Source organism: Chelonia mydas, chromosome 1 (assembly GCF_015237465.2).
Source record: "Chelonia mydas isolate rCheMyd1 chromosome 1, rCheMyd1.pri.v2, whole genome shotgun sequence".
NCBI lineage: Eukaryota > Metazoa > Chordata > Testudines > Cheloniidae > Chelonia > Chelonia mydas.
In genome coordinates, this window is record NC_057849.1 from 173443594 (window position 1) to 173462605 (window position 19012).

At 43.4% G+C, this 19012-nt stretch overlaps 1 protein-coding gene across 1 annotated transcript; it reads left to right on the forward strand.

Annotated features, from left to right (window-relative positions):
• Window positions 1-1466: 1466 nt before the first annotated feature.
• Window positions 1467-18235, forward strand: HSPA13 (heat shock protein family A (Hsp70) member 13). The gene is made up of 5 exons (XM_037905895.2): window positions 1467-1817; window positions 5728-6068; window positions 8723-8936; window positions 10108-10275; window positions 15040-18235. Exons 1-5 carry the CDS (start codon window positions 1538-1540, stop codon window positions 15717-15719), a joined length of 1683 nt encoding a protein of 560 aa, XP_037761823.2. The 5' UTR covers window positions 1467-1537; the 3' UTR covers window positions 15720-18235.
• The last annotated feature ends 777 nt before the right edge of the window (window positions 18236-19012 follow it).

Here is a 19012-nt window from a genome sequence, read left to right on the forward strand (position 1 = left end):
ATAGTTTAACAAGAAGCAAAATTGGATTTGATTTTGCTTCTTGTTAAACTATTTACTTAATTACTTGTTAAACTATTTACTTAATTACTCAAAATTGGATTTGATTTTAACTAACTAGTTTTATTTTGCATTGCATAATATTATATATAGAAAAAGCTAAACAGGGCCAGTGGTGTGTGATTTCTAGGAATAATGACTACAGTCGGTCCCGCAGAAAGTGCTAGCAGGCTTATTTGCAAAGTCCTGGGAAGAATTTTCACTCCTTGCACTAATGTCTTTTCGCTCCTTGTGGATGACTTTCCCCAGAAGTCACCCCTCCCACAAGTTACAAATGCACAAAGGAGTGGAGCTGTGTGTATATGATTGTGTAAAAATATTAAAGAATGTTTTTAACATTGCAATGAGACATGAGAGCACTTTGAAGAAAGGTAACAAAAATGTGTATGAAAGTGCTAGGCAATCTTACGAAAACAGTTTCTGCTGTTTTCCTTAGAAGGCCTTGAGGGGTTCTGGACCTTGTGAAACGAGATATGTGTGAGATAATGAGCAGGGGCCCAACTCTCCCTGAGGCCTTCAGAAGCCCTGAATTTACCATCAGGATTTGAAGCCCTATAGTGGGCCAAACCTAAACAACAGAACTGATCACCTGCCTCGCTAGAAGTGCGGGAAGACTTGCTAACTCTTGTGCTTTTGATCACAAGTCTTGCAGTATTTGGTTATCTTAAAGCCCCAGCTAGTGAAGTCAAGTGATGGTGAGAATCTTTGCTTTCATTCTGAAAAAGTAAATTTCTGGCCATTCTGGTTGCCATGAGATGTTTGGCTGCCATGACCTGAGTGAACCCTAAAAGCTCAGAAACATAAAGGCAAATAAAAAGCTCACAAATTTTATTTAAAAAACAACAAAACTCTGGTTTCATTTCAATAGTTTTAAGCCAATTTTGTGATTTTTTTTGAGGCCTGATTTATGAATCCTTGGAAGTTGGCAATAGTGTGGGCGGCAAGAGGGGAATTAAGACTCTGGAAATGGTGCTTGAAGAGGCTCAGTCTGCTCCCTGGCAACTTGTAATATTTATCACAGATTAGCCATATTTGGTGTTTTTTCTTCATGCCCTAGGTCCTGGAAACACAGAAGTATATGAATTTCTATTCTCAGCTTTCCTAAACGTTTAGCCCTCATGGTGGGGACACAAACTGGAAAACGTGATCTCCACGTAGGGTTGCCACCTGTTCAGGTTTTACCTGGAGCATCCTTCTGGGTTTTGGTTATTGTGCCCAACAATGTTTGAAAACCAGGCAAGCAATAAACCAAAAAAACCCACCATTTTATTACCCGCCCTCCCCCCGTTTTATAACCAATCTGATGACGTTGGGGCCTGACCCATGCCTCGCAGCGCGGGTGGCCACAAGAGAGAATTGCTCGCAGTGCCCGGATAGAATGAATGAGACTACCCGCCCCAGCAGACACTGCGAGCCACGTGCCGGAACAGCGCCCTCTCATTGCGCGCATGCGCACTAGGACGCGGAGGATGTTTTTTTGATGACGTTTAAGGCGGGGCGCACCGTCGCTCTCGCGACGGCTGCTGGGAGTTGTCGTTTCTATGGAGTCTGCGGCCCTGCAGCGGCGCTGGGCAGGGGGCGGCGAGCGGACTCCACCTCCCAGGGGGCCGCGCGGGCGGAGCGGGGGTTTCCAAACCTCTCCCTGGCAGAGAGGGAGCGTCAGCAAACGGCCCCGGGTGCGGAAGCCGGGCGGAGAAGCGGCAGCTTGGAGCGGGCGGGCCCGAGCGCTGGGGCAATGGCCGGCGAGATGACGATGCTGGGTGAGTGAGCGGGGCCGGGGCCGGGGGGTCTGTGCCAGCCCTGGGCGGAGGCGGGGGCGGCCCCGTCGGTCTCGGGGGCGGGGGGAAGAGTCCGGGCCCCCGGGCTCGGGGATGGGCCGCTGTGCCCCCGGGGGAGGTTCGCTGCGGGTCCCCGCTCTCGGCTCCCCCTTGGCCCCAGTGGGCGGCCTCGGGGGGCCTTCGCGGCAGGGAGGCTGGAGGCTGAGCTGCTCTGCCAGCCCCTCGCCTGCGGCCAGGGGTGGGGCGGGGGGGAGCTTATAGGGCAGCAGCGGGCCCTATGTAGTAACGTGCACAAAGGAGCAGCAGAGGTGATGGAGAGCGGTAAATAGGGATGTCCCCCATCTCGAAAAAGATAAATTGGAAAAGGTTCAGAAAAGGGCAACAAAAATGATTAGGTGCATGGAACAGCTGTCATAGGAGGAGAGATTAATATGACTGGGACTTTTCAGGTTGGAAGAGAGACGACATAAGGGGGAGATATGATAGAGGTCTATAAAACACTGACTGGTGTGGAGAAAGTAAATAAGGAAATATTATTTACTACTTCTCATAACACACGAACTAGAGGCCACCAAAGGAAATTGGTAGACAGCAGGTGTAAAACAAACAAAAGGAAGTATTTTTTCACACAACGTACAGTCAACCTGTGGAACTCCTTGCCAGAGGATGTTGTGAAGGCCAAGACTATAACAGGGTTAAAAAAAGAACTAAGTAAATTAATGGAGGATAGGTTCATCAATGGCTATGGGCAGGGATGCTGTCCCTGGCCTCTGTTTGCCAGAAGCCAGGAGTGGTTGATGATTACCTGTTCTGTTCATTCCCTCTGGGGCACCTAGCATTGGCCACTGTCGGAAGACAAGATACTGGGCTAGATGGACCTTTGTTCTGACCCAGTACGGCCGTTCTTATGATAACCTTTTCCATCTGTCACAGGTTTGTTGCTGATCTCCTTCCTGGGGATCCATGTGGAGGGCCCAGTCTTAGTGCCTTAATGGTCAATAGATCCTGAAGATGGCACGTTATGGGGTTAATAGTAACACTCAGGGTTTGTCTGCCTTTGACAGTTCACATGGATTAAGCTAGGGCAGAGGTGGGCAAATACAGCCCGTGGGCCACATCCGGCCTGGCCTTTGAGCTCCCGGATGGGGAGGCTAGTCCCCGGCCCCTCCCCTGTTGTCCCCCCTCCCCTGCAGCTGCGCTGCTGAGCAGGCACTGCTCTGGCCCACCGCTATTGCTGGGCAGCACGGCTTGTGCCCTCCCAGGCTTTCCAATAAGCCTGTCCTGCCGCTCTGAGCGGTATGGTAAGGGAACAGGGGGAAGGGAGAGTTGGATAAGGGGCAGGAGGTCCTGGGGGACAGTCAGGGGACAGGGAGCAGTTGGATGGGGTGCAGGTTTGGGGGCGGTCAGGAGACAGGGAGGGTTGGATGGGGGCGGGGAGTCCTGGGAGGGGGCGGTCAGGAGACAAGGAACAGGGGGGGTTGGATAGGGGGTGGGATCCCCAAGGGTCAGGGGACAAGGAGCGGGGGGGTTGGATGGATCGGGGATTCTGAGGGGGTGGATAGGGGGCGGGGGCCAGGCTGTTTGGGGAGGGACAGCCTTCCTTACACGGCCCTCCATGCTGTTTCGCAACTCCGATGTGGCCCTTGGGCCAAAAAGTTTGCCCACCCCTTAGCTAGGGTGTAAATTTAAAGCACAGTAGCTGTTTCTGATTGCCTTCATGTGTGGACTCTCATTTTGGAAAAAGGATGGCTTGTTCCTGTTTAGTTTAACCCAAGTGGGTAAGTCAGAAACAGTTCTGTGTAGACATGTCCGTAGTCTTAATTCTTGCCCAATCCTGCCGTCAGAGTGCTGACTGGTACAAAAGTCTGTTGTTCTAATTGTATTTTATTTATTTTGCTAAAAGCTCTTCCTTATTTCTGATCTGGTACTAGCGCTGAGCTTTATTTTCATATGTAAATCTTCATGTAACTCTGGCCAGTCAATTCACAGGGATTTGTATGTATTCCTGGTCATGACCTACATTTGGTTACAGCAGTATGGCTTCAACTTCAAAAGGTTCTCAAAGACTGTTTTGTCTTGTGCTTTTGCCTGTGACATGTCAGAGATGTGGGACACTGAATTTGAACATATCTGCCATAAACTGTCAATATTTTCAAGTCTAGGCATGAAGCTTATCTTCTCAAATTGGCTTTTCCGGATACTTACGCCTGAATCATTTCTGTTTGTGACATATCCATTTGGTACAGGTCTTATACAGAACATCACACCAAAATCATTCAAACATAGAAAAGAAGCATAACTGGAAAAATAAACAAACACACAATTCCTTTCCTATCTGTCAGAAACACATGTTAACACCATCTTTGCCCATTGATCCTACCTTATTGCTCCTCTCTTTAAATCCCTCCACTGATTCCACTTTGTGCAATTTATACAACATACATTTCTTGTTCTTGCATTTGAGACCAGGCCTTGACCCTACCCAGCTCGCATATTGGGTCTCTTCTCTTATCATGTATCTTATTATTTGTAAATCACTTTGCAACATTATTTTGTTTTTTTGATTTACCATTCCTTTCTTTAAACTTTCACAAATCTTATGTCCTTGTCTGTTACACATCAGTGGCTAGTAATTTGCCTGAATTGCCAGATGCAAGCTTGCTGCTGACTTCTGAGGAAATGAGACTAAGCACAAAGCAGTTTCACAACACTCTAATTTTACATCAGAGTAAATATATACTAAGATATATACTGAGTGGAATCAGTGGAGGGATTTATACACAACAGAGTAATATCATGCTGGCTGCGTGATTCATGGCCGTGAGTGTTACTTCAGGGCAGACTGTCAAAAACAGGGCAGACACCCCAAACTGGTGGCATGTTCTATAATTAGATTTCATCAACTCAGTAACAAATATGAATTCCTGGGCCACTGTACTAGTCTTACTGTGGAGTGTCAGACCATCCCCTTGGGCTCTCCAGTCTATTTTGCCATCCACGCAAGCTGGATTTAGTGATAAATGGTCACTTACATAAAAATCACCAAATATTCAGGTTGCTTCCAGTCCCAAGAGACCGGTCAGCTACCCCTCATTATCTACCCTTTGATCTTACACTAAAGACAACACCTGTAGCCAGTCCCATAATAAACTATCTAAAGGCTTATTACCTAGGAAAAAGAAATAAGAAAGTTATTTACAGGTGCTACCAAGCAAGCAAGCATACCATATATGGTTGCTAAAGATGACAGGGATAGTAATCTGTCAATTCAGTTTCAGGGCCCTGGAGGTCTCTGCTTTAGTTAAGTGTCTCTGACCCAGTGAGAGTTCAAACAGAAAAGAAATGAAAAATTTTCTTGTAACCTTATTTTATCTTTTACATTTGGCCCTGCAGTCCATTTGAGAAGCTCCCTTGCATGTAGCATTTCCGAGGTGGGATAGGGCCATTCACCAGTCCTTTGTATTGTGATGTTTCTTAATGGCCTGTTTAATCTTGATAGGTTTTCTTAATGTACAGCGGGGGGAAGAGACACACAATTCCCGTGCCTGGGTTCACAAATTCAGAGCAAACATTTTCAAGGTTATAAAGTAAAACTTGTGTATTTCCCTATAGAATGGAATACAGATACTACAAGTGAGATTAATACATGCAGCAATTTACAAGCATTTCATAGTCTAAACACTAAATATATTATAATACTAATACCTGTTTTGAACAAAACTAACATACAGGTGAGCTGGTTTGGCTTCCAGCTACGAGTTTGTCAGTTCTTATGGTCTTGGCCAGAGCTGGCACTCAATTTACCACTGTCACAACTAGTATTATAGCTATGAAGAACTTCCAGATTTGTTTGGATGGATGCTCTGATACTGTCTTTTTATCGCTCTCACAGGTTCAGCTGTCTTGGCCCTTTTGTTGGCTGGCTACTTGGCACAACAGTATCTACCTATGCCTACACCAAAAGTGATTGGGATTGACCTTGGCACCACTTACTGCTCTGTTGGCGTGTTCCTTCCTGGCACAGGGCAGGTGAAAGTTATTTCAGATGAAAGTGGGCATAACAGCATACCAAGCATAGTGTCATTCACAGACACAGATGTGTACGTGGGATATGATGGCCTAGAACTAGCAGATTCTAATCCACAGAACACGGTATATGATGCCAAAAGATTCATAGGGAAAATCTTCACTCCAGAAGAGCTGAAAAATGAAAGTAGCAGATATCCATTTAAGGTAAACAGATAGCAATCTTTACCAATTCTATCCAAACTACAGTTTTATATATATGGTGTTCAGAGGGAGCAGATCCAATTGCCTTTGTCTGGCAGGTTGATCATCAGGATGCAGAACCCTGAATGTAGCATTTCAGGAACAAAATATGGTCTTTGTGCTGGTGGGATCCAAACATAGAAATTGCAAAAATTTAAAATAAAGATAAAATAATAACATATATTGTACAAGTATTTGTTCTTGATTAACTTTGCATTTGTCTATTATACCTATGTTATTTTTATACCTATGATACTGGACTGTTTTGAGGCATATGAGTTTGAGGCAGAGAGAAGTGGGATGGAACTTGAGCAAAACAACTGGTTTCACAGCAGAAGGAAAAATCTGAGAGAAGAGTATTTGGCAATGGGAGTTGCTATGTTGGCAAACGCCAAATTTGAATTTACTAGATGTGATGGTTTGTGGATACAGTACATACATGACCCTCTTCTGTTCTGAGCAGGAGGGTACTGAAACATGCAAGAATCTTCTCTCTGAAATGGAGCCTCCCTCTCTATTGAATACATTTATTTTTATTAATTCTAGTTTATACAACAAGAAATGCACTACAGGTAGAGAGTTTCTACGGTACTAATCCTTTCCCCCCTCCTGTAGTTACTTGAGTATTAGCCTTGTTTTGTCACAACGCACAGAGTAGGACCTTATCTGCTGATAATGTATAAGATGTAAACCAAAATAGTGTTTTTCAGTAAACATCAATTGAATTGTAAACATTATGTAATACACAGCTTTCATAGTTCTCAATGTATTTTTTTCATGATTATGGATAGCTAGTCTTTTACACTTACAATTTCCCAACTACCCTCAAGCATTCTTACACCTGCTGAAGTGAAGAAACAGATTGATAGAGCCAGAAGAGTTCCCAGAAGTCACCTATTACAGCACAGGCCCAACAAAGAAAATAACAGAACGCCACTAGCCATCACCTTCAGCTCCCAACTAAAACCTCTCCAACGCATCATCAAAGATCTATAACCTATCCTGAAGGACGACCCATCACTCTCACAGATCTTGGGAGACAGGCCAGTCCTTGCTTACAGACAGCCCCCCAACCTGAAGCAAATACTTACCAGCAACCACACACCACACAACAGAACCACTAACCCAGGAACCTAGCCTTGCAACAGAGCCCGTTGCCAGCTATGTCCACATATCTATTCAGGGGACACCATCATAGGGCCTAATCACATCAGCCACACTATCAGAGGCTCGTTCACCTGCACATCTACCAATGTGATATGTACCAGCAATGCCCCTCCCATGTACATTGGTCAAACTGGACAGTCTCTACGTAAAAGAATAAATGGACACAAATCAGACGTCAAGAATTATAACATTCAAAAACCAGTTGGAGAACACTCCCATCTCTTTGGTCACTCGATTACAGACCTAAAAGTTGCAATTCTTCCACACAAAAACTTCAAAAACGGACTCCAAGGAGAGAATGCTGAACTGGAATTAATTTGCAAACTGGATACAATTAACTTAGGTTTGAATAAAGACTGGGAGTGGATGGGTCATTACACAAAGTAAAACTATTTCCCCATGTTTATTCCCCCACTGTTTATTCCCCCACTGTTCCTCAGACATTCTTGTCAACTGCTGGAAATGGCCCACCTTGATTATCACTACAAAAGGTCCCGTCCCTGCCCCCCAGCTCTCCTGCTGGTAATAGCAGCCATGTTAGTCTGTATTCGCAAAAAGAAAAGGAGTACTTGTGGCACCTTAGAGACTAACCAATTTAAGTGATCACTCTGGTTACAGTGTGTATGGTAACACCCATTGTTTCATGTTCTCTGTGTATATAAATCTCCCCACTATAATTTTCCACTGAATGCATCTGATCAAGTGAGCTGTAGCTCACGAAAGCTTATGCTCAAATACATTTGTTAGTCTCTAAGGTGCCACAAGTACTCCTTTTCATTGTTTGTCTTTTTTTATGCAGTTCATTTATAATTATAAATGGACCTGAAAGTAGCAGTTCTACAAACCTGTCTTTCAATAATGGTGAAGCTAGCACAATAAAATACTTAACAATGGGTACTAAGTGAGGCATCGGAAATCATTCTCTTGTCTCTGCTAATAGTGGGGGCAGGGAGTCTGCATAAAATAAATCTTCAGTGGTACAGCAACTGCTTTGATGTGGACTGGATAAGTACCTATATACATGCGTGTCTCCTGAGACGTCCTGTATAATTTCTGCTTTATCAGTAGAGTAGACCTAGGGTTTGCCTCAAAAGAACTGTTTTCATTCCTTAGATGTGGTGTTGTGTAGGATTATTAATTCTGATATTGTGTGACCCAGCTTCTGGATTTTGACTCACTCGTCTATTTTGCCCAAATAGATCAAAGTACTGTAGGCACATTTTCTGGCAACTTGAATGCCTTCATGTCATATATCATTCATAATGGAAGGTAAAGAAAACTGGTTCAGATAGAATGTTTTAGGCTGGCAAAGCCACCCCTCATAGTAGATTCTGGAGTAAGCAGGTATTCTACATATCCAGGTACAGTTTCACAAAAGCATTTTGTTTAATGAAAGATGGGCTGTGTTTCACACTTGTGGGGTTTGCTGTCTCTCTCTCTCCCCCCCCCAGATTTTCAGCAACAATGGAGCAGCTGAATTTTCAGTGACAACCAATGAAACATATAATGTCTCACCTGAGTATATTGGCTCTCAACTGCTATTGAAATTAAAGAGGATGGCAGAGGAGTACCTTGGCATGCCAGTTTCTAATGCTGTCATTTCAGTGCCAGCAGAGTTTGATGAAAGGCAACGGAACTATACTATTAAGGCAGCTAACCTTGCAGGTGATGCATCTTTCTTTCTGGTATTTTCCCCTCTACTCTTTGAATTACCCTGAGGTTTACTCATCTACACTAAGTTGTTTGTGAAATGTAGAATAGCAACAGAGAATCAGTGGCAATCACCAAGAACAGCAGGGAACTCTCAAATGATCTGAAGTGCTGTTGGCTAATGCAAGTACAGATAGCAATGTGCCCAAGTATCACTAAAAGAAATAGGTTTTTTGGAAATTTTCAATTAGAGAAAATTATACAGGAAACTTCATGGGAATAAATCAGACTCAAATAAAAACAAGATAACAAACCATCCCACCTCACCTCACCTCCTCTGAGAAAGCACACTGAGGTAACTGTTCAATCAGTTTTCATTCTGACAGACTGCTCTAAAAGTAAATTAAACTTGGAATATCATTCTTAATCTTAAAAACAAAAAAATGAAAGCTGTGGCAGATGTAGAATTCCCTGTGAACTTCTCCCAAACATCTTATATTTTACTTCAATCTGAACAAAAATTGACACTATTTAATGGAATATTTTCATAGAATTTCTGTTTAAACATACAGTAGATTCCACTTAATAGCAACCCAGATATAACAGCTTTGGTTCCCAACAAAATGTTGCTACTAACCAAATCACGTCCCATTGACGTTCCTTTCCTGGCTGCAGCACTGCAAACCTGCCTGTGGACAGGAGGTAAGGGGCTGTGGCCTGGGAGAGGATGCGATGGGCAGGGCAGCAGCAGAGAGGGAGAGCTGTAGCCAGGATGCTGGCACTACGCAGCATCTCTCCCTGTCCTTTCTGGATTGTGTCCTTCCAGGGAACTGTACCCAGGGGAAGAAACGCTGGGAGATGCTGAGCCTTGGAGAGCAGAGAGAAGAGGTCCTGTGCAGCTCTTTGGCCCCAGATAGAAAGCCCCAACTTTTGCACTGCAGCCCCTTTCTCTACTGCTACCCTGCCTGCAGGAGGTTTGCAGGGCTGCAGTGAGGAGGGGAGGTGTAGCTCAGTGCTTCCTTCCCTGGCTGCAGCCTTTCAAACCTGCCTTCCACTCATTGGCAATGGTTGGACAATGCCAGCTTTTTGCTGGCAACTGGGCTGGGTTACTAATAACTCTGTGTAGTACAATAGATTCCACTTATCAGTTGTGTGGAGAAAATGTTAACTTGTTTTGCTTTTTCAGGGTTGGAGATATTACGGGTAATTAATGAACCTACTGCTGCAGCTATGGCTTATGGTCTCCATAAAGTTGATGTGTTTAATGTTCTGGTAGTGGATTTGGGTGGAGGAACTTTGGACGTCTCATTATTGAATAAACAAGGAGGGATGTTTCTGACACGAGCGATGGCAGGTAAGGATAAGTCACCCTATACTTCAATAGAACATGTTGGTTTTTCTTAAATTAAAAACTAGTTCTATATAATTTCAGTGGATACATGTAAAAAAATCACCTGTAAAGGGATGCTAAATTGACGTGCTGAGATTGACATACCTTAGAACTTTAGGTGGCTTACTGGTCCCCTGAATGTTATTTCTACTCTCCATAATTCTAAAATTAGGTTTGCAACTGATTTTAATTAAGAGAAATTCTTCCATTCTTTGGCTGATTTTAACATAAGAAGCTGTGGTCTAGTTTTCTGTCATTGTCACATTTGTGCACAGGTAACCTGAGCATTTGTGCGTTTACAATTACTGTGCCTGGAGCTAGTGGCGTTTCAAAGCATTCATAGAATCATAGAATATCAGGGTTGGAAGGGACCTCAGGAGGTCATCTAGTCCAACCCCCTGCTCAAAGCAGGACCAATCCCCAGTCAAATCATCCCAGCCAAGGCTTTGTCAAGCCTGACCTTAAAAACTTCCAAGGAAGGAGATTCTACCACCTCCCTAGGTAACGCATTCCAGTGTTTCACCACCCTCCTAGTGAAAAAGCTTTTCCTAATATCCAACCTAAACCTCCCCCACTGCAACTTGAGACCATTACTCCTTGTCCTGTCCTCTTCTACCACTGAGAATAGTCTAGAACCATCCTCTCTGGAACCACCTCTCAGGTAGTTGAAAGCAGCTATCAAATCCCCCCTCAGTCTTCTCTTCTGCAGACTAAACAATCCCAGTTCCCTCAGCCTCTCCTCATCAGTCATGTGTTCCAGACCCCTAATCATTTTTGTTGCCCTTCGCTGGACTCTCTCCAATTTATCCACGTCCTTCTTGTAGTGTGGGGCCCAAAACTGGACACAGTACTCCAGATGAGGCCTCACCAATGTCAAATAGAGGGGAACGATCACGTCCCTCGATCTGCTCGCTATGCCCCTACTTATACATCCCAAAATGCCATTGGCCTTCTTGGCAACAAGGGCACACTGCTGACTCATATCCAGCTTCTCGTCCACTGTAACCCCTAGGTCCTTTTCCGCAGAACTGCTGCCTAGCCATTCGGTCCCTAGTCTGTAGCTGTGCATTGGGTTCTTCCGTCCTAAGTGCAGGACCCTGCACTTATCCTTATTGAACCGCATCAGGTTTCTTTTAGCCCAATCCTCCAATTTGTCTAGGTCCCTCTGAATCCTATCCCTGCCCTCCAGCGTATCTACCACTCCTCCCAGTTTAGTATCATCCGCAAATTTGCTGAGAGTGCAATCCACACCATCCTCCAGATCATTTATGAAGATATTGAACAAAACCGGCCCCAGAACCGACCCCTGGGGCACTCCACTTGACACCGGCTGCCAACTAGACATGGAGCCATTGATCACTACCCGTTGAGCCCGACAATCTAGCCAACTTTCTACCCACCTTATAGTGCATTCATCCAGCCCATACTTCTTTAACTTGCTGACAAGAATACTGTGTGAGACCGTGTCAAAAGCTTTGCTAAAGTCAAAAAACAATACATCCACTGCTTTCCCTTCATCCACAGAATCAGTAATCTCATCATAGAAGGCTATTAGATTAGTCAGGCATGATCTACCCTTGGTGAATCCATGCTGACTGTTCCTGATCACTTTCCTCTCATGTAAGTGCTTCAGGATTGATTCCTTGAGGACCTGCTCCATGATTTTTCCAGGGACTGAGGTGAGGCTGACTGGCCTGTAGTTCCCAGGATCCTCCTTCTTGCCTTTTTTAAAGATTGGTACTACATTAGCCTTTTTCCAGTCATCTGGGACTTCCCCCGTTCGCCACGAGTTTTCAAAGATAATGGCCAATGGCTCTGCAATCACATCCGCCAATTCCTTTAGCACTCTTGGATGCATCTCGTCCGGCCCCATGGACTTGTGCATGTCCAGCTTTTCTAAATAGTCCCTAACCACCTCTTTCTCCACAGAGGGCTGGCCATCTGCTCCCCATGTTGTGATGCCCAGCGCAGCAGTCTGGGAGCTGTCCTTGTTAGTGAAGACAGAGGCAAAAAGAGCATTGAGTACATTAGCTTTTTCCACATCCTCTGTCACTAGGTTGCCTCCCTCATTCAGTAAGGGGCCCAGACTTTCCTTGGCTTTCTTCTTGTTGCCAACATACCTGAAGAAACCCTTCTTGTTACTCTTGACATCTCTTGCTAGCTGCAGCTCCAGGTGCGATTTGGCCCTCCTGATTTCATTCCTACATGCCCGAGCAATATTTTTATACTCTTCCCTGGTCATATGTCCAACCTTCCACTTCTTGTAAGCTTCTTTTTTATGTTTAAGATCCGCTAGGATTTCACCGTTAAGCCAAGCCGGTCGCCTGCCATATTTACTATTCTTTCGACTCATTGGGATGGTTTGTCCCTGTAACCTCAACAGGGATTCCTTGAAATACAGCCAGCTCTCCTGGACTCCTTTCCCCTTCATGTTAGTCCCCCAAGGGATCCTACCCATCCGCTCCCTGAGGGAGTCGAAGTCTGCTTTCCTGAAGTCCAGGGTCCGTATCCTGCTGCTTACCTTTCTTCCCTGCGTCAGGATCCTGAACTCAACCAACTCATGGTCACTGCCTCCCAGATTCCCGTCCACTTTTGCTTCCCCCACTAATTCTTCCCTGTTTGTGAGCAGCAGGTCAAGAAAAGCTCCCCCCCTAGTTGGCTCGTCTAGCACTTGCACCAGGAAATTGTCCCCTACGCTTTCCCAAATCTTCCTGGATTGTCTATGCACCGCTGTATTATTCTCCCAGCAAATATCAGGAAAATTCAAGTCACCCATGAGAACCAGGGCGTGCGATCTAGTAGCTTCCACGAGTTGCCGGAAGAAAGCCTCATCCCCCTGGTCCGGTGGTCTATAGCAGACTCCCACCACTACGTCACTCTTGTTGCTCACACTTCTAAACTTAATCCATAGACACTCAGGTTTTTCTGCAGTTTCGTACCGGATCTCTGAGCAGTCATACTGCTCCCTTACATACAGTGCTACTCCACCACCTTTTCTGCCCTGCCTGTCCTTCCTGAACAGTTTATAACCATCCATGACAGTACTCCAGTCATGTGAGTTATCCCACCAAGTCTGTTATTCCAGTCATGTCATAATTCCTTGACATCACCAGGACCTCCAGTTCACCCTGCTTGTTTCCAAGGCTTTGTGCATTTGTATATAAGCACTTGAGATAACCAGCTGATCGCCCCTCCCTCTCAGTATGAGGCAGGAGCCCGCCCCTCACAGACGTTCCTGCCTGTGTTTCCTCCCGGTATCCCCCTTCCCCACTTACCTCAGGGCTTTGGTCTCCTTCCCCCGGTGAACCTAGTTTAAAGCCCTCCTCACTAGGTTAGCCAGCCTGCTCGCAAAGATGCTCTTCCCTCTCTTAGTAAGATGGAGCCCGTCTCTGCCCAGCACTCCTCCTTCATGGAACAGTTCTACTACCTCCATCTGTCTGAGTCAAGGGGATTTGCCATATTATTGAAGGGTGCCTTAGAACAGTCCCCTTTTGTGCTACGCTGTAGTTCAGACATTAAGGGGTGGAGAGCTCACACACAGTCAACCCAGAAACAGGTTTTGTAACACAAATATGCCAAACTGATTCATCACTTGGCAAAGAATTCTGGCAGCAATGCTTTGTAAACCTATGTAGTGAATACACAATTGCTTGCATATGACCTGGATTCAGACAGATCTGAGGCTGAGTACTATTGTTGATATTCCCGACTCAATGGGCTTTGACATCTGCTGCGCTGTCTAGTGAAAGCAAAAGAGTAATAAATGCAGTCAGCCATTTCAACATGGTTCTGTTGAACAGTATGAACTCCTTTTTTCAGTTGAAATAAAAAGATGGACTGAATATTTATGGGTATTGCCCATTCCATTGGAAAACTCAAGAGGCCAATCTTATGAAGAGCAGGCATGGGTATTTGAAAACTGTTGGAAGGATGGTTAAGGTGGAACTAACACATTAGGAGGGAAATTGGGATGAGTGCACTATTCCACCACATACCTATAAAGCCTAGTATAGGATGGGTCCGTTACCAGAGCTTGAAGCTCACTGATCAAGAGCTGAAATAACTCCTACTGGGAATCAGCGTTTCCACAGGAAGAACTTGACAGAATAGATACCTTATGGCTCAAAAGTAGCCTTTATCGGTGCACATTAATGTCCCTTAGTATATGATTTTAATATGAAGGCTCTAAAATACAATAAGTCCTTAACAAAGTTCAGCTCCAGGAGTTGAGGCAGTAATCCTTCATGAGTTTCATCTTGCTGCTATTAGTGAAAATGTCTAATATGGGCAGAGATGTAGACAGTAACTAAGACTTGAAGTGTGAGTTGGGAATATGGAAAAGATTGATTTGCATAGTATTGCAGCAGGCTGCAAATATTTTCCATTTCAAATTTTACATTCTTCAAACCAAACCCCTTCCTAGTGTTCTCATGGACCTTTTTTTTTTTTTAAAAAAAGATACTTCCTCTAAAATCCCCAACCCCTTGCTTTTTCATTTATGCATATTGAAACAGAACCTGAGAACATTCTTGTCTTGTTTTGTGAATCACATTACAAACAAAATATCCCCAAGTGATTATACTTCTGATTGTGCCATTGACTGTTGGGACTATAATTGTGAACGTTTCTTTTTCCCAGTCCCATGAGAATGTCCTGCACATGACATAAAGGGCATCTTTGTGCCTTCTGAAATACTGTGTATGACCTGATATATTTTTTATGTCTTAGGTAACAACAAACTTGGAGGACAGGACTTTAATCAGCGATTGCTGCAGTACTTGTATGACCAAATCTATCGAATGTATGGCTCGGTGCCCTCCAGAAAGGAAGAAATACATCGACTTAGGCAGGCTGTGGAAGCAGTCAAGTTAAATTTAACTCTACACAAGTCTTCTCCTGTCAGAGTCTCTCTTACTATGCCAGAAAGGAAGGACCTAAAAGCTGTTTCAGAAAGAGAACAGATAAAAAAAAATAATGTAATTGCAGCCAAATCTTCACAAATGGAAGACGGTATGATAAACCTTTTAAGGGATGACCTTTCACAAACACAGAGCCACACTGTGAAAGTTGTCTTTGAAACACAAATCTCAAGAAAACTATTTGAGATGTTGAATGAGGACCTTTTTCAGAAGATCCTTGTGCCCATTGAGCAGGTGTTGAAGGAAGGACATCTACCCAAGACAGAAGTGGATGAGATTGTATTAGTAGGAGGCTCCACACGTATTCCCCGGATACGCAGAGTTATTCAAGAGTTCTTTGGAAAGGAACCCAACACCTCTGTAGATCCTGATTTGGCAGTGGTAATGGGTGTAGCTATCCAAGCTGGGATTGTTGGAGGGTCCTGGCCCCTCCAAGTCAGTGCTGTAGAAATTCCTAATAGGCATTTACGAAAAACTAACTTCAACTGAACTTCATTGTTCTTGTCACATTCCATTATTCACTGTTTCAAAAATCTACTCATGACCGTGCATAGACTTACCCAACAAACAGTGAAACCTAGTCTTAGCCATGTAATATCTACCTTTTTAATTCTGTTCCATTTAAATGTTGCTAGACCATTTATTGTGTGCTGACTCTATCATGTTTTAAAGGTACTAGCAATTCAAAAATAATGGACGCACACAACCCACCTCTGCCCCATTGGTTTGTTGTCTGGATGTGGGATGAAAACCTGAGTTGATAGTTGTGAAAACCTGCTACTGCCAATAAAATGCACACATTTTCTTGCTAAATTTTATTAGCAGACCCTGAAAACTTGAAAGTGGAATGTAATCATGAGCTTGAACCTGTGGTGGAGATCGTATGTACTGTGAGATGAGGTGTAGCAGTATTAATGCAGACAGCTCAAATAATGTTCAGCTTAAATTTATTTATTAAACTGATTCAGTTGAGCACTTCAAAGCACCTTTCTAAATGCAATTTTCCTGTTTTGAATACTGTCTATTTGTCCACTTCACTTAAGATTCTTGTGCTGCTGTTTATAACAGCACAGTGTTATTGCTTAAACTATTTGTGGATTTGTCATCTTTTTAATGTAGACTTACTGCGGTCAAAAAAAATTAAGAATTTTTTTAGCTGTTTCATGCTGTTACGCTGGTGTCTGCTTTAAAATGCATTTTCCTAACAGATTCCTATGATTCAGTTTGTCATCAGCTAGAGAGGCTGCTGTGGTCCCTCTGATGTTTCTCCAGGGGGCAGGCACCTGATAATACCATCATTACTGTAGTTCCTGCCGTGCAGCCAAAAGGTTTTATAAAGCCAATTTTATATTAAATGAAAAAAGCACATTAGGCTCTGGAAGGGTCCCATTCAAGTTCTTCAACCAGTACATCCCTACCATGAAATGCATTGGTACTCAACTAAGAGAATTGCTACAGCTTCTTTTTATTAACTTTCTCCCTAAAAATAAAATGAATCCCAACTATTTTTACCTGGTGCCTATCATGTTGGTGTCTACATGTTTTCAGGTTCCTGATGCTTGCCCCCACTCTGTGAATTGAACATGGAGTGATAATTGTGAGGTGTAGTCTGGTAAAGAAAAACCATACAAGTAGCACAGGAACTGGGATGTAAATGTAGTAATATTGCAGCCTTTTGCTTTTGATAATTGTTTTGACTACTGGCGGGTTAATAAACACAAGGAACAGAAGTTGACTCCTACAGTCTCAACTGTTGGAGGAAGGTTTTAAAGAAACTTGTCTAATTGTGCTCTTTTTGAAGGGATAAATTGAAATGCTGAATAGCCAAATGAACTCCTTTTTATATATGTTGTTTTATCCTTAGTCAGTGAAGAGGGTATTATCACCTAACTAGATAACTAAGCAAAATTTGCTTAACAAATCTGAAATGAGTTGTATTTTAAATGTGAGATTTAATAGCAAAATATTTAAAATGAACAGTTATCTGCTACATTTTGAGACTTTTCAGTAATAGGCTTGCACTTAGTAGGGCAGACCCATTCCATCAAAACAATGTTTTTTACAAACTCAGAGACAAGGCCACTTTAAAATAGTTTAAAGTATCTCAGATGATACTGCTGGTAGCTTTTGACCTGTAACCCAAGGAAAACCAAGAAGCTTTCTGTATGGAGAAAGAAAAATAGCAGAAATTCTTTGTTCTCAAGGGCCCTCCTGCCCTGTGTTTATATGGGTCCTGATGCAATAAGAGGGGGAAATATTTTAATAAGTGGTTGTACAATTACAAAAATTAGCAGGGGTGGGTATGTAATTCTTGAAACTACCTTTTCTTTTTTTTTTTTTTTTTTTAATACGAATGACAAACTTAAAGTTGAAGTCCCTTCAAAGAAATAATGGACAAATATCAGTATGCAGTACAATTCTCTCAAATAATATGCAGATGCTATTTCAGACCCTTGTGCAAATACTTCTATGTTTACTTTGCATAGATGCAGAAATCTCTGCAAGAATTAGGGCTTACCCTGCTGTAAGTCTTATTCATAGCTTTTTTTTTTTTTAAGGGTGTTAGAATTACAATTGGTCTTAAAATGCTAATTTTTGGTACTGTATTTTGGCACAAACCACTGAATTTCAAACAAAACAAAATATTGTACTTTGTATATTTTCCCTAGTGCACAACTTACTATCAAGGTCCTTCATTTAACTAAATGCCACTGTTTGAAGATTGGAGTTCTGTTTTTATGACTAGTCCTCCTATTTAAATCTTGTTGCCTGTAGCTTTAGCCCTATACCACCTAACTTTCCTTAGAAGAGTTTATGTAGCTGAGGTTCAAGGGAGTGCAGTCTTGGAAATGGTGATGCCTCTTCAATATTTTAAAATCTTGTCAGTTTACAGGTTGACATGTATATCATCTGCATTTGGGGAAAATGTCATCCTTCAGAGATATTCATATACAGCCTTTTAAAATATGTTCTTAAATAAAAGTAACTGCATAAGGTCTGACAAACTTTTGTTTCTCTTTCCCTGGGACTTCCTTTTGCTCTGAAGCATTGCTGTTAGAAATAAGGCAGAACTAAGGGCAGGGAGAAGGAAGTGCACTAGTGACCTACAAAAGGTGGTAATATGGGCTAGGAAAGTGAAGGAGCAGCTGTAAACAACTTGATTTATCTAGAATTGTTGTAACCCTTTTTATTAAATCAGTAGTGACAAATAAGGTCACTAGAAACATGCTGTAGAAATTCTGTATGGTGCAGATTTGGGCATTCCACAGGCATTGTCCAATGAGGTTTCTAGAAAATGAAATCTAACTTTGCTGGATGTGGCCTCTTAGTAAAAATATTTAACCTTCTCAATATTAACTGCAGGAGTATTTGTCCTCTGGAACAGTGGTTCTCAACCAGGGGTCCAGTAGCTGTGAGCAGGTTCCAGAGGGTCAGCCACCTATGGCAGCCATTAGACTCACTAGAGCCCTGGGCAGAATGCCAAAGTTTTGCCAGGCACGACTGCAAGGAATATTGCAGGGCCCTGAGCCCTACCACCTGGGGCTGAAGCTGAAGCCTGAGCAACTTAGCTTTGCGCTGCTCCCTGTGCTGTAGGGCTCCAGGCAATTGTCCGGCTTGCTACCTCTTAACACTGGCCCTGGCTTTTATATGCAGAAAAACAGTTGTTGTGCCACATTTGGGCCATGGAGTTTTTATCGCATTGTCACAGGGCGGCACAAGTTTCCTTCCCCTTGTTGCTGTGCTGGGGGCTTTGGCTAGCTAAAGAAAGGGTCTCAGATGTC